This window comes from Lonchura striata, chromosome 6 (genome assembly GCF_046129695.1).
Source record: "Lonchura striata isolate bLonStr1 chromosome 6, bLonStr1.mat, whole genome shotgun sequence".
In the NCBI taxonomy this organism is placed as follows: domain Eukaryota; kingdom Metazoa; phylum Chordata; class Aves; order Passeriformes; family Estrildidae; genus Lonchura; species Lonchura striata.
Window position 1 is genome coordinate 68286344 of NC_134608.1, and position 22127 is coordinate 68308470.

At 51.8% G+C, this 22127-nt stretch overlaps 1 protein-coding gene across 1 annotated transcript in view; it reads right to left on the reverse strand.

Annotated features, from left to right (window-relative positions):
* The window catches only part of LOC144246561 (uncharacterized), a 1050450-nt gene that overhangs the window by 116392 nt on the left and 911931 nt on the right, over window positions 1-22127 (reverse strand). Inside the window, exon 14 of the mRNA XM_077784471.1 lies at window positions 18893-19181. Coding sequence (XP_077640597.1) covers window positions 18893-19181 — 289 coding nt within the window. The remainder of the gene's footprint in view (window positions 1-18892; window positions 19182-22127) is intronic.

A 22127-nucleotide genomic window follows, 5' to 3' on the forward strand; every position in this document is an offset into this window, starting at 1 on the left:
TGGTGGGGCTGAGTCCTGGCTGAGCTGCAGCTGCTGCTGTGCCCTTGGCAGGGGCTGAGGCCGTGGGGCAGTGCCCAGAGCAGCCTGGGCTGAGCAGAGCTGTGGGGCCAGAGCCGGCTGGGCTGTGCTGGGGAGAGGCCCTTGGTGCTGCCCAGAGCTCAGGGCAGCTGGCAGAGCTGGCAGGGAGCTGGGCTGGGCTGGGAGAGCCTGGCACAGAAACCATCAGTGTCCATCTCAGCCTGGCTGAGCGGGCAGGGGCAGGACTCAGCCCAGGCCTTGTGGGGCAGGGCCAGCGCCTGGGCAGGCATTGAAAACAGGCAAGAGCCCGAGAGAGGAGGCTGCTCTGTGCCCTTGGGGCACGAACAGAGCAGGGAGGGGCCCAGGACATTTGTCAGCGCCAGCCTCTGTCTGTGCCAGCCCTGGGCAGCCCTGGCTGCTGAGCCCAGCTCTGCCCTGGGCTGAGTTTGGCTGTGACCCAGCTCCATCCTCCTGCGGGGCTCAGGGCCTGTTCCCGGCCATGGCCAGCCCTGGCCGCCTCTCTGCTGGCCCCGAGGCCGGCAGAGCCCGGGCAGGGCTGTCTGTGCAGCCCCACAGGTGCCACGGGCTCTGCAGGAGCTGGCAGAGGCTGCCCAGCAGGGAGGCCATGGGGCACAGAGCCCCAAGGCTGCCCAGGGCCCCACGGCACAGGGGCCGTTCCCAGCCGCAATGCTCCTGTCCTGGGCTGGGCTGCACAGGGGCTGTGGCACCATGGCTGGGCCAGCACAGGGCCACAGAGGGGCCACGCAGCCGCTGCCGGGGCTGGCAGCAAGGCCGGGCACAGACAAGGAATTGCTGAGCATGGCCTGCGCTGGCCAGGGCTGCCTGTGCCCAAGGCAGAGCTCAGCTGCCCTTGGGGGCTGCAGGAACACTCAGGAGCCCAAAGAGCCTCCATGGCTGTGCTGGAGACCAAGGCTGGAGCAGGGAAATGCAGGGCTGCTGTGCCATGGGGAGGGCATGGAATTCCAGCACACACCTCAGCTCTCTGATGGTCCCGGCACCGTGCTGGGCCCTGTTCCAGACTGGAGCAGAGCAGATGTTGATGGCACAGGAGCCCTGCGGGGCTGGCAGGGACCTGCAGCTTGCAAGGTGCTCTGCTCTCCCTCAGCTCCTCTCGGAGAGATCCAGTCCCAGCTTGGCACCTCAGGGCACAAGTGGCACTGCCTGTTCATGGGCACACAGCTGATGTCTGCCTGGAAAGGGGAGCAGGTTTTAATGCCTGTTAGTTTCATAATATTCAAGGACATCTTTATTATCTGGGTCATTTGAGTAATTTGAAGAAATAGCAATTTTTTCCCACCAGAGACAGTAATTTCCTGCATGTGGCAGGAGAAGAAATATTAATCTTCCTGTTGAGTAGTGTCACCAATATTCAATCTATTATTTCCTCTCCCTCTTCCTTCAGGTGTTTCCAGCTCTCCTCTTTGATGAGTTGTGGTTCCCACTGCAGGGGTTGCACTTGGACCTTGGCTCTGCACAGGAGAGCTCTTCATCCACTTTCCCTCTTTCCCTCCCTCTGGGCATGGAGGGAGCTCCTGACTTCAGCCTGTGACTCGTGTGTGCGAAGAGCAAATCTGGGCAGAATTGGGGCAGGTAGGGTTTGGGGGGACTTTGGGATCTGTGCTGGGCACAGAAGGTGTTTTCCATTGCTCTGAGACTCTCTGCTGTGCACAGTGGATTTAATATCCAGCAGAGGAATGACTTTTGCATTTGATGGAGCTGTGCCTTCCCTTGGCTTTGTTGGCTGGCAAGAAGTGAACATCCCTCTGTGTCTGGGCAGCTCCTTCTCCAAGGAAAGCAGGTGGGAGTTGGAGCCCAGGAGCTGAAACCTGCAGGTGCAGCCTGGGCTGGAGGGAGCTCACATTTGCACAAGGCTGCTCTGAGTGCCAGGTCTGGGATGGGGGAAATGGTGGGGTAGGGGTAGGGACAGAGTCTGATGGATTGTCAGCCACAAAGGGTCTTGATTTTCATATCTATTCCAACTGCATAAAGAGGTACTTGCATTCAGTGTCAATTGGAGATTGCACACATAAATTTCTTAACAGTAAAAAAAATAATAAAACTAAACAGGACCTAAGAAATCTTTTCTCATGGTCTTTGTAAATACGGTGTATTCAGTTTGAATAGGGTCCTGAAATCTGTGTAATCAACCAGAAAGGATCTGAAAACTTAAATTATTCCCAGAGGCTTGGCTTGTTAAGGTGTTCTGAATGTTAATGATCCCTGGGGCACTGAATTCCGGAACTGAAGAGCTGAGGGCTGAAGAAGCCTCTGGAGCAGTAAAATTCAGCAGCAGCCTCCAAGTTGCTGAGGATGTCAGCAGCCCCCACTGAGGCCATCCCTGCCCAGAGACCCTGGGGGAATGGGCAGACAAGGAGAGCGTCCCTGGGGCTGGGGCAGAAGAACTCAGAGGCACCAGCGGCTCCAGCTGGGAAATGGAGTGTGGGATGGGGCTGTGAAAGCCCTGCCTGGGCTGTGCCAAGCAGGACACACAAGCCCTGACCCCCATCCACTAAAAAACTCTCTCAAGGAGACTTTTAAATGGAGTGACAATAATTTGTGTCCTCTGAGTTGGATGCACTGGGGCAATACTATCAAGAGTTTCTCAGGAGCTCTAAGCAACAAAACAGCCTTTACTGGGAAATTTAGAAAATCAGTGAAACTTTGGGAAACGTTTTAATATGGCATTCAATCAACAAAAAAAACTTCTCAAAGTATTGACTTGGCCCATTCAACTTCACAAACTCTAAGCCTGTTCAATTTTAAGTTAAATAATATTTGCAAGAGTACAAAAATAGAAGAGGTAGATACAAAAAGAGAGAACAATAAGATACAGAGAAGCACACACACAGCTACCAACTCCTGGATTCCAGCAATGTTCAGCTGGAAATTCCAAGAGGAGGTAGGGTCAAGATGTGTGCTTGCCTTGTGGTCAGCCTTAAATACCCCTTGGTCTTCCTGGGACCTTCCCCCAGGTGGGACTTGGGGTCATTTGGTCACTCAGGAGCTGGGCTGGGGCTCCAGAGGTGGCTGTGGAGCATTGCCTGTGCTGTGCCAGGGACTGGCAGACACTGCTGGGCTGGGATAGAGGCTCTGGGGGGATTGGGGTTCCAGGGCAGGGCAGTGCTGGGGTTCCAGGGCAGGGCAAGGCTGGACCTGCCCCTTCCTCCCCTACACATGAAATGTTTCCAGCCAACAATCTCCTCCACTCTGTCACAATAGTCAACATTGGAGGTGAGATCCCAATATGGCCATTGGCACCTACAGGAGAAGGACAGTTCTTCTCCATAGGAAGGAAAGCACAGAGCCCCAGTGTTTGGAAGGCAGGTGAGAGCCTCACTAGGTCAAGGCCAGGCAGACTTGTCAGGAATGGCAGATTTTGTCCAGGGGCAGTCTTTGGAGACAATCCCAATTTAGGCCATGGCACCTGGAGAAGCAGGACAGTTCTTTCCCAAAGGAAGGAAAGTGTGGAGCCTTCCCCCGTGTTTTGGAGGCAGATAAGCAGTGACCCTTTCCAAACAACTTCCTGCCAGATTTGTCCTGGCAATATGTCCATGGGAACAATCCCTGGATATAAGGAAATGGAGGTGAAATCCCAATTCTGGCCATGTGTGCCTAGAGAAGGAGTTCTTTTCCATAGGAAGGAAAGCCCTGAGCCGCAGTGCTTCAATAGCAGATGGGAAGAGACCCTGCAGGTGCCAAGCTGTCAGGCAGCCCCTGGAGGCCAAACCAGCCAGACCTGCTCCATGTTCCCTTGGTTCCCTGGGGCCCCGCAGTGTCCCAGGGGTCTCCGTGGTTTCTCAGGCCCCATAATGACACGTGACTCTTCTGTTCCATGAGGCCGCAATGTCACAATGGACCTTTGGACCCTGGGGGTTTGCGATGTCACAATGGTCTCCTTTGGCTCCACAGTGTCACAATGGAACACTGATGACACGAGGCCCTGCAGTGTCACAATGGACCTTTGGTTCCATGGGACCCTCAAGTGTCACATTGGTCTCCATGGTTCCTTGAGGCCCCACAATGGCACGTGACTCCTCTGTTCCATGAGGCCACAATGTCACAATGGACCTTTGGGCCCTGGGGTTTTGCGATGTCACAATGATCTCCTTTGGCTCCACAGGGTCACAATGGAACACTGATGACACGAGGCCCTGCAGTGTCACAATGGACCTTTGGTTCCCTGCAGCCCTGCAGTGTCACAAAGGCCTCTTGGTTTCACGAGGCCCCACAGTGTCCCAATGACCCTCTTGGTTCTGTGGGGACCCCCCATAGTCACAATGGTCTCACTGGTGCCGTGAGGCCTCACAGTATTGTAGCATAATATCCCCATCGTGGTGATAATTAGCATTGACTGTATCATTCCAGAAGGCTGATCAATTGCTTTATTATATTATTCTATACTATACTATACTATACTATACTATACTATACTATACTATACTTATTCAGACAAACTCATTGTGCTTACAGACAGTCCAATGCACTCAGACCAGATTGGTCCTTGAATGCAAACAACAGCACCACTGGCCATTTAAGACATCACCTTTTGGTAACAAATCTCCATAACACATTCCACATGTTCGCAACAGCAGGTGCAGCAAGTGAAGGTAAGAATTGTTTCTCAATCTTTTCTCTGAGCTTCTCACAGCCTTCCCCAGGATGATGCCTGGGAAAGTTGTGCCTGCAGCTCTGTGGCCAGAGAGTTGCAGCCACATCACAGTGTCACAATGCTTTGCTTATTCCATGGGGCCTCATAGTATCCCAATGGTCTCCATTATCCCATGAGTCCCCTCAGTGTCACAATGGTCTCCTTGGTTCCATGGTGCCCCACAGTGTCACAATGGCCCCTTGGTCCCATGAGGCTGTGAAGTCTCTTAATGGTGTCTCCATGATTCCATGAGGCCTTGCAATGTCACAATGGACCTTTGGCTCCCTGGGGTCTCACCATGTCACAATGGTCCCTTGGTCCCATGACACCCCAAAGAGTCATAATGGTCTCCATGGTTCCATGAAGCCCCGTGGTGTCACAGTGGACCCTTGGTTTGATGGGGCTTCTCAGTGTCACAATGATCCCGACATTCCCTGGAGTCACACAGTGTCACTACAGTCTCCTTGGTTCCATGAGGCCCAGCAATGTCACAGTGCTCTCCAGGATTCCATGAGACCTCACAGTGTCACAATGGTCCCTTGGTCTCACAGGCCTCACAGTGTAGGGAGTGTGGGAAGGGCTTCATCTGCAGCTCTGCCCTTGTCACCCACTGGCCCATCCACACTGGGGAGAGGCCCTACAAGTGTCTCCTGTGTGGGAAGAGCTTCTCAGACTGCTTGTTCTTTACCCAGCACCAGCGGAGGCACCAGTAAAGGAAGCCCTGCGAGAACCCCGCCTGCAGGAAGAGCTTCGTGTGCTGCTCCAGCTCCATCCCCATCAGAGGACCCGCCCTGGTCAGAGCCCTGGTGACCACATTCCCTGTGATACACAGAGGGAATTGGCTGCTGTTACTTTTATTTTTGCTCCAGTTATCTTTTCTCTTCCTCCATTCAAAACACAGAAAATTGTGGTAAAAATCAACAAATTCATCAAAGGCATCTAAAGCCTCACATTTTACTTGTGTTTTGGGGAATCTTCGATTCCAGGAGATATCTGTGAGGAAATGGGGGTGTTGAGCGTATTTGGTTTAGTTGTCTTTATTTCTTGGCACTCCAAAGGTGAGAAGGACAGATCTGTCAGCTCAAAACCACTCAGTGCCACTAAAAACTACTGAATCCCACCCCAAAACTACTTGCTTCCACTGCATCTCAGGGTGAAATTAGGTTGCAAGGAGATTGGCAAAGTGGGATGCAAATCAGGATGGGCATTGGGTGGGGCGGGATGGGTGGGATGGGGTTTGGGAGGTGTGAAATGGGGGAAGTACAGCCTGGGAAGAAGTCTTGATGTCCAGGATGGCTGGGGTGAGTTGGGGTTGGCATTGGGGAGGTGAGGTGGGGTCTGGAATAAACAGCCAAAGTTTGGGGATGATTAAGATAGGGGGAACCCGTTACTGAGTGAGTTTTTGAATAGTCTACATTCATGAAAAGATGCTGGGGTATCTCACATTCCTGAAGCAGTTTTGGGGCACTCCCAAACTCTTGGGGGGTTTCCTGAAAGCAGTTCGATGGAGCCCCATGGCCAGGGGTGGTTGCCACAGGCATGAGCTCAGTGCTGTGCCAGAGTCCATTGCCTCGGTGCTGAGAGCAGAGAAATGATGAATGGCCCCAGACATCTCCAGTGTGTGTGTGTGGAGGCCTGTGAGCTTACTGGGGAGAGGGCAACAGCAATGCCCTGGAGAGATGCACCTTAGGCTCTGGGCATTCCTCACAGCTCAGGGTGAGGACAGAAGCTTCCCCCATGGTACTCTGCAGCACTGTGTTAATTTGTCCCAGATCTGTCCTCCAAATTGGCCTGTTGGCCTTTCCTAACCTTTTTACCCTCATATGTTCATGTTCTAGCAAGTTCTCCCTTCCCTGTCTTCTCATTGCTTTATGTCCCCGCCTATCCACCCTGGCATTCCCTATTAGTCCCTTTTCCTGTGTACCACCCCTAAACCCTGACATCCCTGATGCTCTCCTCAACCCCCTCTGTTCCTGTATTTATACCCTAAACCCTCTTTTGTCTTTAACCCCCAGACCCCTTGACCGCCAGATAAACCCTCTCTGGAGCTCCATGCCTGGGCCCTCCCGTGTCCTCACTGCTGAGCAGCTCCGTGTGTGTGTGTGTGTGTGTGTGTGTGTGTGTGTGTGTGTGTGTGTGTGTGCGTGTGTGTGTGTGTGCTGGGCTCCCATGGCTCCTACCCGTGAGAACAAAACACTCCCAGGGAAAGTTGTGCCCGCCACCACCACAGACTGACAGTGTCCCTTGGGACCAAGAGGCCTTTGTGACACTGTGGGAGCAAGGAGAGCATTGCTGCCCCGCCAGACATCATGGAACCAAGGATCCACTGTGACACTGCAGGGCCTTGGGGGACCACGGTGACATTGTGACACTGCAGGGCCCAAGGATCCAAGGGACTTTGTGATACCAAGGGGTCCCATGGAATCAAAGGGACATTGTGACACTGGGAGGCCTCATGGAATCATGGAGACCATTGGGACACTCTGGGGCCTCATGGAACCCTGGGGACACCAAGTTGTCTGGGAGTGTTGGTCTGCTGGAGGGTAGGAGGGCTCTGCACAGGGCCCTGGCCAGGCTGGATCCAGGGCCCAAATCCAACAAGGTGAGGTTTAACAAGTCCAAGTGCCGGGTCCTGCACTTTGGCCACAACAACCCCTGCAGTGCTACAGGCTGGGGACAGAGGGGCTGGACAGCAGCCAGGCAGAAAGGGACCTGCAGGGACTGATGGACATCAGGCTGGACATGAGCCAGCAGTGTGCCCAGGTGGCCAAGAATGCCAATGGCTCCTGGCCTGGATCAGGAATAGTGTGGCCAGCAGGAGCAGAGCTGCTGTGCCAGCACTGATCTGCCCCAGCTCTGCACACAGACAATGCTGCTGCAGCTCCAGAGAAGTCAACAAAAGCACATCTCTGCAGAAAACTCTGCTGAGAGATCCTTTAGTTCCTTTAAAGCCACTGAGAGCGCAGCCCCTCATTGACACAGTCTGTGGGCACAAGGAAGGTGGAAAGAAGCAAAATGAGAAATGGCACATGGAATGGCTTTCCTTTGTGGACAAGATTAAGAAATAAAACAAAGAAAAAGAACCTCCAAAATGAAACCAATAAGAAGCATCACAGATTACTTTTATTACAGGTTATTTGCAGAAATTGGCCAGCAGTTTAATGTTCCTGAAACCTTCCTCTCATCAGTCTCCATAGTGCAGCCTTGAGCTCCTGGTTCCTCAGGCTGTAGATGAGGGGGTTCAGGGCTGGAGGCATCACTGAGTACAGAACTGACAGGGCCAGATCCAGGGATGGGGAGGACATCGAGGGGGGCTTGAGATTGCCAAACACTGCAGTGCTGAGGAACAAGGAGACCACAGCCAGGTGAGGGAGGCAGGTGGAAAAGGCTTTGTGCTGTCCCTGCTCAGAGGGGATCCTCAGCACAGCCCTGAAGATCTGCACATAGGAGAAAACAATGAACACAAAACATCAGAGTCCTACACACACACTAACAGCAAGAAGCCCAAGTTCCCTGAGGTAGTATTTGGAGCAGGAGAGCTTGAGGATCTGGGGTATTTCACAGAAGAACTGGCCCAAGACATTGCCATGGCACAGGGGCAGGGAAAATGTATTGGCTGTGTGCAGCAGTGAATAGAGAAAGGCACTGGCCCAGGCAGCTGCTGCCATGTGGGCACAAGTTCTGCTGCCCAGGAGGGTCCCGTAGCGCAGGGGTTTGCAGATGGACACGTAGCGGTCGTAGCACATGATGGTCAGGAGGAAATACTCTGCTGAGATGAAGAACATGAAGAACAAGACCTGTGCAGCACATCCTGTGTAGGAGATGGTGCTGGTGTCCCAGAGGGAATTGTGCATGGCTTTGGGGACAGTGGTGCAGATGGAGCCCAGGTCGCTGAGGGCCAGGTTGAGCAGGAAGAAGAACATGGGCGTGTGCAGGTGGTGGCCGCAGGCTACGGCGCTGATGATGAGGCCGTTGCCCAGGAGGGCAGCCAGGGAGATGCCCAGGAAGAGGCAGAAGTGCAGGAGCTGCAGCTGCCGCGTGTTTGCCAGTGCCAGCAGGAGGAAGTGGCTGATGGAGCTGCTGTTGGACATTTGCTGTGGCTGCACATGGGCACCTGTTCAGGGAGAAAGGACAGGGACAAGTCAGGAGAGGATGCTTGGAGCCAAACCTGGGCCATTCCCTGCAGCCTGTCCTGCTGGGACTCACCCACCCTTGTTCCTGCTCTGGGAAAACCTTCACCCAGGTCCCTGCCTGAGCTCCAGTTGTGCTGGCTGAGTGTGCCAGGAGCAGGCAGGGCTGTGTGTGGGGGCACTCAAGGAGCCATCCCTGCCCTACTGCCGTGGGTTTGTGGCCATGTGGCAGAGGGACAAGGCTGGATATTCAGGAGTTGTCAGGGGAATTGCTCATACTGCAGAAGGGTTTGGTACCATCTGCACTACCATGTCTGGAGGACATGGACAGCAGGGAAAATATGTAGGGAATGTTTTTCCTACCCACACACCATTGCTGGCTCTCTGAGGTCAGAAATCCCCAATATTCCTGCTGCACTCAGAGTTTGGCACTGAGAGATGTGAGAGGCAAAGGATTCCTTGTGGCTGAGAGAAGGTGACGGGCTGGATGGGCTTGTTACCCCACCTGCAGAGGTGATGCTGCTGCTGCCCAGGGCTGAGGAGTGGCTGAAGGCCCTTTGGGAGGCTCCCAGCAGAGATACTGACCACCCAAAGTCACAGTTCTGGAGTCTCTGCAAATGTCCAAACAATCCTTTGATGATCCCTTCAACCCAGAATGTTCTGTGATTCTGGGATTACAATTCCTGTTTTTCTTCTCTCATCCCCCTGTTGTCTATAATCAAAACAGAAAAAAAGGATCTTTGCAATAGTGTTAGAGCAGTAAAGTAAAAACCAGACCTTTATTGAAAGCTTCCAGGTGTCCCAGCGGGGATGAGGAACATTCAAACTCTTATTTAAACAATTTATTATGGTTGATTAATTAGGATATTTAATAGGACCATCCAAGAAGAGATTCAGTTGCCCCAGTTACACACCCCTGGCTCAACCCATTGGAGTAGGTCCAAGGCTTCTTTGCCCAGCCTTTTGTTATCACTGCTCACATTCTAAAACCAAAATGCTTTTCTTGTACGTCCACTTCCTGATAGTAAGACAATCTAGTATTTTAAAAATGTATTTAGAAAATCAGCTTATTGTTCTTAAATCTAGGAGAAAGGTAAGGAAACGTACTACAGTTATTTAAGGATTATTATTATATTATCTCTATAATAGTTGTTAGAGTTAATTAAGAGTTTAATAGAGTTAGGTAAGAACTATAGTTTTATAACAATTTCATAGTAAGTTCCAGAACTAAAAATATGTGAAAAATATATGAAAAGAAAAAATCTTTTTGTCACCGAACCAACTGTCCCATCCTGCTCCAAGCAGGAAATTGAAAACACTCTCAGGAAAGCTCCTGACCTTTACAGCAATCCCAGGCTTACCTTCTTTGGGAAGTGCCCTCGGGAGCTGTGCACAGCCTGGTCTGGAGCTGGGAGCAGCCCTGCCCCAGCCAGCCCCTCTCAGCAGCAGCACCTGCCCTGCTCAGGGTGGCTCCTTCCCCCCACAGCTCCTGGCCAGCGCTGGGAGCAGCTCCAGGGCCGGCTGAGAGCTGTCCCTGGCAGGCAGCAGAGTCCCTGGCCCAGCACAGCGCCCTGGGCTGCAGGACCCTGCTCTGCAGGACAGCCCTGGGCACCCCTGGCTGCTCTGCACAGGAGATGAGCAGAGAATGCACTCACAGGGTCTGTGGGCATTGGCATGTTCCAGCTTTAGGAGATCTCTCCAGGAGCTGCAGCTGCATTGCCCTGCAGCCAGAGGTTCCTGTGCCAAGGGCTGGCAGTGATTCTGCCCCAGGCACTTCTCAGCCCCTTCCCAGCCCTGACTGATTGAAGCTCTCTGTGCCTCTGTGCTGTGCCCGCGCTGGCTGCAGGCAGTGCCCCAGCCCTGCTGGGCTGGAAGAAGAGCTGCTCAGCAAGAGAAATGTGCTTTTGAAGCTCTGCTTGGTTGCCAGGATCACCCTCTGTGCCAGGAGCCCGGCCCAGCTCAGCAGCACAGACACAGCACAAGGACTTTAATGACCCTCTGGGGCTTTGTGCTCAGGCCCTGAACATCAGGCCCTGAGAGGGAGCTGCAGAAACCTCTCCAGAGCTCCAAGTCACAATCCAACTCCAAAGTTTCTTAGACTTTTAATAGGTCCCACTGAGGGACACGACTGAGAAAGTGTCCCCAGGTCCCAGGCAGATCAGAGAACTGGAGGCACTGATGACAGGTGGGAAAAAAAAGAAGCCAAGTCTTGGTGCCCTGGGGCACAGCAGGGTCTGTGCCACCAAGGGCTGTGAGGAGACACCTTGTCCTGAGGCCCTGGGGCCTCCTGGCACAGCCCCAGCCAGGCTGGGCACTGTCAGCCCCTGCTCCTGCCCTCAGCATCCCCCCTGGCCCACATCCCAGTGGCCTCAAGGATCTGCTGGAAGGAGTCCCTGGGGAGCCTGTGTCAGGAATGGCCCCGGGGGCTCCTTCATGCTCCCAGAGACTGCAGGTTTTTCAAAGGACTTTGGCTTTTGCTTTTGCCTTGGAGTCTCTGAGAGGTTTCTGCAATCCTGGCCTCCAATTATCTGCTGTAATTAGTCCCTGGAGAGGCTTTGTCAGGAACAACACTCAGTGGGGACCATTAATGCTTCATGGTACTTCATTTCTTTTAAGGTACTTGGTGTTTGCCTTTTGATACAGACTGTGAGAGGTTTGTGCAATCATTTCCCCAATTATCTGCTTTAATGAGTCCCTTGAGAGCTTTGTACTGACACTCAGTGGGGCTCATGAATACTTTGAGATTCTTAACTTTTGTAAGGTACTTTGGATTTTCCTTTCCACATTGAGAGTTCTTTGTGCCATTTTCAGTCTCTGAGAGGGTCTTGTGCCATCCTGGCCTCCAGTTCTCTCCTCCAAGGAGTCCATGAGGAGCCTGTGGTATAGATGGACCTTTGTGGTTCCCAATAATGCTTTAGACTCCAACCACTTTGGGGTTTTCCTCTGACTTTGACTCCTGGAAAGGTTTGTGCAATCTCCTCTCAGGCTCTGAGGTTCCAGGGCTCAGCTCCAAAGGCACCACGGGGCTCATTAGGATCAAGCAAGTCCTGACAAACTATGGCTGTGCCTCGATTTCTCTCTGCTCTCGTGCAGTTTGTCAGGAAGTTTCTGTAGTTGTTTTGGTTCATCATTTTGAGATTTCTCGGCCAATGCTTCAATTAGTGTGGTGGGTTCATTGCTGGCTAATTACTAGTGCACTCATGAGAATTTACTTACTCATTTCCTGCTGTGAGATAGGATTAGGAGAAAGGCAAAGTGTTTTCAAAATTTTAAAAGGTTATAAATAAAATTGTATTAACAATAACTAAAGAAAGAGTAATAAGAATCAGAACAAAACTTTCAGAACACTTCCTCTCTCCATACAACCTGACAATGTAAAGAGACAAAACCTAAAATTTTCAGTCAGTTTACCATCTCTAAAATAGTCTTTCTTCACTGCACTTAGGCAGAGAAGTTCCTCTTGTTAATGTTATGGACACTTCTACACAAGAAAACAGTTATCTCATGGCTTTTCATTTCCACAAATAGCAGCTGCCTGGAGAAATCTGCAATCATGAACTCCCTCCCATATTTTCCCACAGATGTGCTTATGGCCCTTGTCAGCTTATGGGGTATTAATTTTGAGATGAGCTGTTTAAGAGCAACGGTTCTCTTAATCTCTTTCTAAAATCATCTTCATCTTTGGGAACAGAGGTCTTCTTCTCTCCCTGAAGGCACAGGGTCTCATCACTGTTCTCCCTTTCTCTGTTCAAACCTCTCATGGGTTCACAGCTACTGCAACATTTGCTTACTTTAGCATGGAGGCCTTTGCTGAAACAAGTCATCTCTCCATGTTTTCAATGCCTTACAGGGAAAAAGAGAGTCTGATGTATCAATGACATCCTTCTCCACAGCTTTAGCAGAGTATTCCAGCCCCAAGATCAAGGCATCTTCTTATCCCTCCCATCTGGGACTCAACTTCCCCTTCCCTGCCCTCGGTGTGTTCATGTTGCTCCTCTGTGTGCCTGCCCTGTGTCCTTTTCTCTCACTGGAGGGAGGATGGCAGCACTGGCAGAGTCAATATCTCCCGGGGCTGAAGATGGTTCCGTGAGCCCGGCTGGGCTCGGTGCTTGCGGCCGGAGCTGTTTTGCCATGGAGGTTTCTGCAGCGGCTGCGCTGGGGCTGTGTCAGGCTGGGCCGCGCTGGGGCAGGGCCAGGATCTCAGCAGCCAGGCCAGAGCCCAGCAGCAGCACGGCCGGGGCCGATGGCTTCTCCTGCCCTGCCCACCGGCTGCGGGCGAAGCCCAAGGGCGGCAGAGCCTTGGCCGAGCCGGCCCGGCCCGGGGCTGCTCCTGGGGCCCGGCGGATCCTGGCCGGGCCCGGGCTGGCGGCGGGGCAGGGCTCGGCAGGGCCAGATGTCAGCACCCGCAGCCACGGCCCGGCCTCGGCCCCGCGGCCTCCCCTGCCCTGCCCGGCAGCCGATGGCGCCTGGCGGCTCCCTGGGAAGGGGCCCGGCCCCACGGCAGGAGCCGCCCGGCCCCACGGCCGAGACGGGGCTGGGCCGGCCTCGGCACCTCTGTGGGGCCAGAAGGGACAGAGACCCAGCCAGGCTTTCTCATCTGTAACTTGTCCATATGTAGCGGTCATGTGCCCAAGCCCCCAAAACCTCTCATTGGGAGATCCCTGGGCCCTCTCCAAGGTGTTTTCTAATAAAAAATATTAAGCTCATGGTCTATGAAAATTACCAGAGGATGGGGCTAACCCATCCTGTCTGTCCTGGCTACTTTTGTCTGGGAGCAAACCTTGGATATACGGACTTTAGGAGGCCACATTATAATTTTGGCCATGGACCATGGACAAGAAGACCATTTCTTTTCCACAGGAATGAAGGAACAGAGCCCCAGGTTTTCAGGGGCAGATGAAAGGTGACCGCCACAGTGGAAGGCCAGCCAGAGCTGGCTGTCTTTTTCCTAAGACATACTCTTGCATACAGGAAATTGTTTAGGGAGAATACCAGCTTTGGCAATGGGCATCTGAACACAGACAGTTCTTTTCTATAGCAAGGAAAGCACATAGCCCCTTTGCTCCAGGAGCTGATGAGAAGCAGCCCTTGGCATTCCAACATCAGCCAGACCTGTCAGGTGGCCCCTGGCAAGCCAAGCCAGCCAGACCTGGTCCATGTTCTCTCGCTTCCATGGGGCCCCACAGTGTCCCAATGGTCCCTTGCTTCCAGGTAGCCCTGAGGTGCCACAATGATCCCCTTGGTTCCATGAGGTGCCCACAGTGTCACAGTGATCTCCATGGGAAGGAAAGAACCGAGCCCCAGTGTGGTGGGGGCAGCCACCAGAGGCCAAGGGGAGCCAAACTTGACAGTACTGGCAGATTTTGGCTGGGAGCAACCCTTGGATATAGGGAATTTTAGAGGTGGAATCCCAATTTTAGACATGGACACTTGGAGGAGGATGGTTCTTTCCATAGGAAGGAAAGGACAGAACACCGGTGTTTGAGGGGCAGATGAAAGGCAGACATCAGAGGCCAAGGGCAGCCAGACCTCGCTTTCCTGGTAGCTTTTGTCTGAAAGCAACCCTTGGATATAGGGAATTTGGGAGTTGGAAGCCAAATTTCAGCCATTTCTGCATAGATAAGGACAGTTCTTTTCCATAGGGAGGAAAGCACTGTTGTGTTCCGCTGCAGCAAAAGGCACAACAACTGCCCCAGGCCCCAGAGTCTCAGACCTCAGGCAGACACCAATGACCAACAGGGAAAGGAAGGCAACAGGACAGGTCTTGGTGTAGAAAACCGAGGATTCTTCATTTTCCCAGGGATCAACACAAGAAACAAGGTGGTAGGGTCAACATTTTTATATTACAGGGTAGGGGTGGAGTTTAGGATCAAGGTGCAATATTAAGAGAAGGAGACTGCAAAGGGGTGGATTGAGGAGGACAATCAATGGAAAAAACTACAGTGGGGACATTGCAGCACAATTTTAGACAATAAGGGTACAGAAAAAGAACATTCTGGGCCCATTCCTAATTTGATCAGATAGGGTGGAGTGTCTTTTCCTGGGCTTTCAGGGCACACCTCACAGTGTGGAGGGGTGGAATCTTCTTTAAGTCATACTCTCGCCGGATGCTGTGTCTGGGTAAAATTCCCACCTCATTGGGCAGGGGCACTCTACATCTTTGGTGCCATTATTCCTTTCTCTGGCTGTTTTATACAATGAAATAAAACTCCAGCATCTGTGGAACCACCCTTCAATCCTTCCCAGGCTACTCCTGTTCTGTCCTCAGTCTGCATACAACTGAGCCCAGAGCCTGCAGCCTCTACCTGCTTGTTATGTGATGAAGCCTTCAAACCCCATGTTGGGAGATATTTGGGTCCTCCCCAAGATCTGTGAAAATGGAAAAATAGTTATCAAAGTTATTTTCTCCCAAGTCTAGCAGTGACAGAATAATGGTCAATATCTCTAAACTGAACGAGAGTGGATTTTAACTTCTTAGAAGGAGGAAATATTTTACAGTGATGAGAGTGGCATGAAACAGCAACTGTTTTTCTATAGAAGTGGATTTCCCATCCTAGAAATGCTCAAAAATCAGGGCGTGTGTGCAACCTGACCCAGTGAAATCCCCTCCCCAAGGATGGAATTCCTGTTGTGTGGGTTCTTGGATGTGCTGGGTGCCCTCACAACACTTCTGGCCAGAACATCTGCTGAGGGCAGCCAGGCTGCTGCAGGGGCAGTGACCTCACAGCCATCACCATGGCAGCCCTGTCCCCTGGGCTTGGCTCTCCCCTTTCCTCTGCCCCTTCCTTGTCTCTGCTGGCATGAAGAGTTTTGTTGATAATATCTTGTCCCCAGGGTGCTGGGCCAATGGCTTCCCAGTCAGGCTCCTGGAGCAGAAGTGGCTTTTCAGAGCCCAGCCAGAAATGAGCCCTGAGGCAGCAGCTCTGCAGCGCTGGCCACCAGGCCGGGTGCCAAGGGAGGCTTCTGGCCATGCCCTGCAAGCAGCTGCTGCTGCCAAGGTGCCTTTGGTGCCTCGGGCTGTCCCTGGCACAGCTCCCAGCACGGCACTCTGCCCTTGTGCCTGAGGCCTTCCCTGTGCTGGGGCTGGCCTGGGGCTGTTCCTGCAGCGGGACCTGCCCTGCTCCTGGCACAGGAAAGGCAGTTCCTGCTGGAGCAGGAGGCTCTGCCTGCAATGGGCTCAAACCACTCCAGCAAGGCCCTGCTGACTTCAAAATTGCTTCCTAGAGCAGAATATCCTATAATTGTTATAGATTCTGGACTGTGGAGTAAATAACTCTGGTTAAGAGCTTACTGTCTAGTCATGATCTGATTGTATTTATATAAATATATCTGGTATTCCATCATTAATCCTGTGGGACCAATTGCATTGACAAATTGTTCAATTCTACCTGTCCAATCATTTATACATAGATCTTTGACAAATTCTGGGGCCGGTATTGGATCCAGTCACTCCCAGTCTCCTCTCTTAAAAGGAATTTTAGAAGTCTGGGGCCTCTGCAGGGCTTTTAGAACCCATGGTGGCTGCTGGGTGTCTCCATCTCATGACTCAGCAGGAGTTTCTCCAATAATGAAATAAAGCTTTTGCCTGAAGCTCCCACTCTGCCCATGACAGCAACCCCTGTGAGTACCTGTGACATCCCGGCTCTTTGGCAGCCTGGGGATGTCACTGTGGAGCCCCCGTGAGTGCCTGTGACAGATCAGTGCCTCTGCAACCCAAGGTGCCCTGGGAGGTCACCATGGAATGACTGTGACTGCCTCTGACCACACGGCTCTTTGCCATCCCCAGAAACCCTTGGGAGGGCTCCATGGAGCCCCTGTCTCTGTGTGTGACATTCCAGCTCTTGAACAGCCTGGAGACACTTGGAAAGTGCCCATGGAACCCCTCTAAGGTCCAGTGACAAATCTCATTCTAAGGAGGCAACCATCACCAGGAAACCCTGTTCCTATGGTCAGTTTCCATGGCAACCATCCCCAGCCCCTGTTGCTATGGTCGGTTTCCATGGCAACCATCACCAGCCCCTGTTGCTATGGTCAGTCCCTGGGCAGCTCCATGGAGACCCCATGCCAGGGGTGGTTGCCATGGACACCAGCTCAGGCCTGGAGCCCGTTGCCATGGCAACCATTGGCACTCCCATCCCCAGGCTCATGGGATCCCAGAACCACAGAATTGGCTGAGCTGGGAGGGACCCATCAGGATCCTCGAGTCCAAGTGCTGGCCCTGCACAGGACACCCCAACACTGCCAGCCTGGGCCTGGCAGCGCTGTCCAAACGCTGCTGGAGCTGAGAGAGCCCTGGAGCTGGGACCCTTCCCTGGGGAGCCTGGGCAGTGCCCCAGCAGCCTCTGGACAAAAACCTTTTCCTGAGATCCAACCTCAGCCTGCCTCGACTCAGCTGCAGCCGCTCCCTCCACTCCTGTCCCTGGGCACCAGAGTGATGAGGTTCCCTCAGCCCCAGCCAGGGACCCGCTCCCAAGGCTGCTGCCATGGCCACCAGGGCTGGCACAAGCTGGGATGCTCGGTTTCCACAGGCCGGGGTTTGAGAATGGCATTTCTCAATTTCCTGCTCCTGCTAAAACCCTGCTGGTGCTCGTTGCCCTCCCACCTTCCATTGAAGGAAAAAGGGAAAGATCCCTACCTGGGATAAGAACAATTTACTGGGAACAGCAACAAGATAAGGAACAAACAGAAACAGAAAATATATTGAAAACAGAAGGGATAAGAAAAACTACTTACAGGGAAAACTACATCACCATCAATTGTATCTTCCTGGCCACGTGTTTCCTCCTGCATGGAAAGTACACCTGTCTCCTCAGGGAGAGAGAGAGAGTCCCTTTCCTAACCCTGGCAATGACCTGAGGTGGGAGTGAATGTAGTGACAGGGCCATGGCCAGACCCTCATGTCCTTCAATCCCATATCAGGTCATTGGCAGAGGCAGGAAAATAGACAGGTGTCTTCCCAGCTGTCTTGGTTCGACAAGAAAGGAGTCTGTGAAGGAGGGCAAAAATCCTCCTGTGCAATGGAGAAGGTAAACCCCCTCCCTCCGAATTACTAGGATTTTTAAATTAAAAGGTTCTCAGGCAAAGATATGGGAATGGGAGTAACAATTCTTTACTAGGAGAAAACTAGATAACAATTTAAAAAGGCAAATGCAATCAGTACACACAAGACTAGTGATAAAGTCCACAACCTGAGGATTCGGGGTGTTGGTAGCAGTCGGGTTGAAATGATAGCTGCTCCTCTTGAAGTGGCTGATGAATTGCAGCTGAAGTGGTGATCTTTAGAAGGGTACAGTTTTTCTCTGAAGATCTGGTGGCAGTGGGGCCGGTCTTCCTCTGCGCCAGGATTGCCTCCGAGCTCCGCCACCGCCGCCTCACCACGCTCCCGCCACTTCCCTGGGAATCTTGCCGAAGGAGCTGCTTCTCTGGGAAATCCCGCAAAGAGAGAGAGCTGCTTCTCTGGGAATCCCGTAAAGAGAGAGAGAGCTGCTTTGTCTCCAAAAAGGTACCACTTTATACAATAAGAGTGCTTGGCTTCCCCCTCTGGGTGGAGCATCTCACAATGGGATGGTGTTATGTTTACCAGCCCTGCAAGTGAGTCAGTCAATGGCCCATTAACAAACCATTACCTCTTCGGAGCAAACCATTGTTCTTGGAAGAGAAAACAAACCTGCCCAGTCTCCAACAGATGGCAAATAGAATACAAGCTTATCTTACAAACCAGGACACCAGCATGTATCACAGGGAACATGGATCACCAGGGCTCTTCCCAACAGGGTCCTACAATGGGGGATGAAACTGGAGTAGTGCACAAAGCTCTTCCTGCAGCTGGGGAATTTTCAGGACTTCCCTTACTGGTGGCTCCATTGGTGTTTGGTCAAGTGAGATCTCCGGGTGAAGCTCTTCCCACACTGGGGACACCCGTAGGGCCTCTCCCCAGTGTGGATGTGTTGGTGGCTGACAAGATGGGAGTTTTGCTTGAAGCCCTTGCCACAGTCGGGGCAGAGGTAACGCCTCTCATCCTTGTGAATCCGCTGGTGTCTGAGGAGATCAGAGATGCTGTGAAACCTCTTCTGACACTCAGGACACTCGTAGGGCCTCTCCCCAGTGTGGATGCATTGGTGGATGACAAGGTGAGAGTTGGAGCTGAATCCCTTCCCACACTTCCCACACTTGTAGGGCCTCTCCCCAGTGTGGATGTGTAAGTGCCTGACAAGATGGGAGTTGCAGCTGAATCCCTTCCCACACTCGCCACACTTGTAGGCCCATTCCCCGGTGTGGATCATCAGGTGTTGTTTCAGATTGTTGCTCTGGCTGAAGCTCTTCCCACACTCCAAGCACTTGTAGGGCTTCTCCCCATCATGAAGCTGCTCAGGGACCACAAGCTCTGAGCTCTGGCTGAAGCTCTGCACACCTTCCTGGCCCAGAGTGGGTCTTTCCTCCTCAGAGCATCCTGGACTGGGTTTGCAGCCCCTCCTCCTGTGGGATCTCTGGGGCTTTTCCTCCCTGTTGGATTCCTGCGCTGTGGAGTTGCTCAAAACAGCCTCTTTCATGAGGTTCTGCTGCAGGGATTTGTCCTTCCTGGTCTCATTCCTCAGCTCCTGGTCTGGGGAAGGAAAGACAAGGAGAGGATGGGATTTGCCTCCGTGTCACAGGGAAGGGCAAGGAGATCTCCCCAGTGCGTCCCCGGCAGGAGGGCACCGGCAGCGGGGCTGTCCTGCAGCCGGGGGCCAGGCTGGGCAGGGAGATGGAGCAGGAGAGAGGGGGAAAGGGGCACTGACTTCCTCCTCACCAGCCTCGGTGTACCAGGGCATCTTCCTCTTCCTCGCAACCTTCTTCTCCATCTGGCAAATGTTTGGGTACGGGAAATCCTGTTTTGGGAGGAAAACAAGGGATGAGCACAGTGAATTTTGTACTGGCTTCAAAGCAAACCAGGGAGAGAGTCTAAGCCAGAATGACAATTGAATAAGAAAATTAAGATCAAGGCAATGATACAGAAACACTGGCTTAATCTGACAGAGTCAGGATATACCCTGACACCCCGTTGCTCAGGGTGGTGGTAGCAGTCTGATGAAATGGTGGCTGCAGCCCAGCTTGAGTGATAAACGTGATTCTGTCAAAGCCGTGATCCTGTAGAAGGGTCTGGTCTTCCTCTGAAGGTCCAGTGGTGGTTATGGAGCTCTTGTCCTCTGGGAATCCAGTAGGCAAGGTGGTTGTGGTGTTGCAAATGGTGAGATTATATCCAGGTAGGAATGCTTGGTTCCTCCCCTGGGCGGAGCATCCCACAATGGGATGATGTAATTTTATCAGTGCTGCAGTGACACTGAATGGCCCATTAAGAGAAGATGGCCCCTGAAGGGTGTTATCAGGGCTGAGCCATGGAAGAGATAAAGAACACTGCCCCACCTGTTGATAACAGCTTATGGAGATGGGGACTGAAAACACTTTTGGTTACATCTGACACTGAAACCTGAAACAGTGAGGCAATCCCTGCTCGGAGTGGGGGGTGAACACCACCCCCCTTACCCAAACTGGCTCAGGTGTAAAACCCTCACCCTGGGAAGGCCAAGCACACAGGGGATAATGTCACACTTGCCCCACCCCAGGGGAGATTTCTGTCCCTGTCACTCCCTTGCTCTCTCCTCTTTTTCTTTCCATCTCTCTCACCTCACATTTACTGGTCAATAAAATCCACTTTGGATTTGGTCTTGTTAGCACCTTAATTGGGGCAGAGGCATCTCTCTAACAATTTTATTATCCAGATTGCAACATTATTTTACACAGTGAGTTCAGGGCTCTGTTGTCTGACCGCAGGTGCCTTTGACAACAGCATGTTTCTGTCCTCTGAGGAGTTTGTGGCTCTTTCTGGAGGAACTCTTGGAAGCTTGGATGGAGCTTCCTCTGAGTGACTTTTGGGAGAACTTACGAGGAAAATGGCTCTTGTGGGTGGCCAGTGTAAAGAAAATATTTTGTTTTCCTTCTTTGAAAATTCTGTTAAAATCACTGGAGGAAAGGGACCAAATGATACCAGCAAGACTGACAAGGATCATTCACCAATAAGCCCAGCTCAAGTAGGTAAATTCCCAAATAACTCCTGAATTCACGGGCTTTGGGGGGAGAAGCATTATTTCCTTGGTCCCTGTCACCTTTGTGACAGCTACACAGAACTTTCCCTTCCTTTTAATAATCTGTATTGGGCCAAATTTCCTTTTTTTTTTTTTTTTTTTTTGTTTGTTTGTTTGTTTTTTTATTTTTTTTTGGAACCTGCCAGCATCTGAGCTGGAGCTGTGCTGGAACTGATGAAATTTGGAATTGCCAGAGAATTGCTTCTGTTGTTTGTCTATTCATGTTTGGGATTTATTTGTGTTTCCATCAGAAATGACTTGTGGGAAGAGCAAATCTTCCTCAAGGCATTTTATGTAGGGTTAACTTTGATTTCTGCTGAGTTTGTTTTGTCCAGTGTCCAGGGGATGCTCAAGGGGTCTCTGGTTTTGGTTTGGCCCTAATTTACTTCTGATTTGTCTTTATCACTTAAAAACACATGAAAAATTACTAAAAAGAGTATTGACCAGAGATGTCAGAAGTCCCACCATTTTAGAGGTATTTGAGGTGGACTTTACTGTTTGGGAACATATTCTGGAGGATTTGTGGGTTCTTGGGGGATATCTGGTAGTATTCTCCATATCTTTGCACTCCAAAACCCAAAGTGGATTTGTCTGTCACCTCAAAGTGACTCAATCCTACCTCAAAATGGCTGGTTCCCACCTCAGTCCCATGCTAAAATTGCTCAATTCCTCAGCCTCCAGGATGAGATGGGGTTGGAAGGTGATCGGGAGAAGTGAGATCCAAATTTGAGGGTGTGGGGTCAGGATTGTGTGGGGCTGGGTGGGTGTGATTTATTTTGATAATAAGTAAAACTATCAGAATTATTGATTTCTGTCCCATTCATTTTCTGTCAGTTCTGGTTTGCTTTTCAGAGTGCCGCCTTCTCAGCTGATTTTGTTTGTGTCCTCCTGTCCCAGACTGAAATGCAAGATGTGTTCTTTTTGCCATCTGTATGGCAGTTGTCCTGTGTTAAGTGGGCAGTTTTTCCTTATCTCTTCCACAATCAATCCTCCCTCGGGGAGACATCTGCTGATAATGGGCTATTGAATGTCACAGCATGACTGATAAGAAATGTGGAGAGTTTTGTGGATGAATGGCTTCGTGAGAAAGGACATGACTACGTGCAGTTAGTGAAGCAGTAGCTGAAAATTGCATAGTGCAGCAATAGCAGATGTAGCAATAATATCTTATGTCCTTGGGTAAGCTGG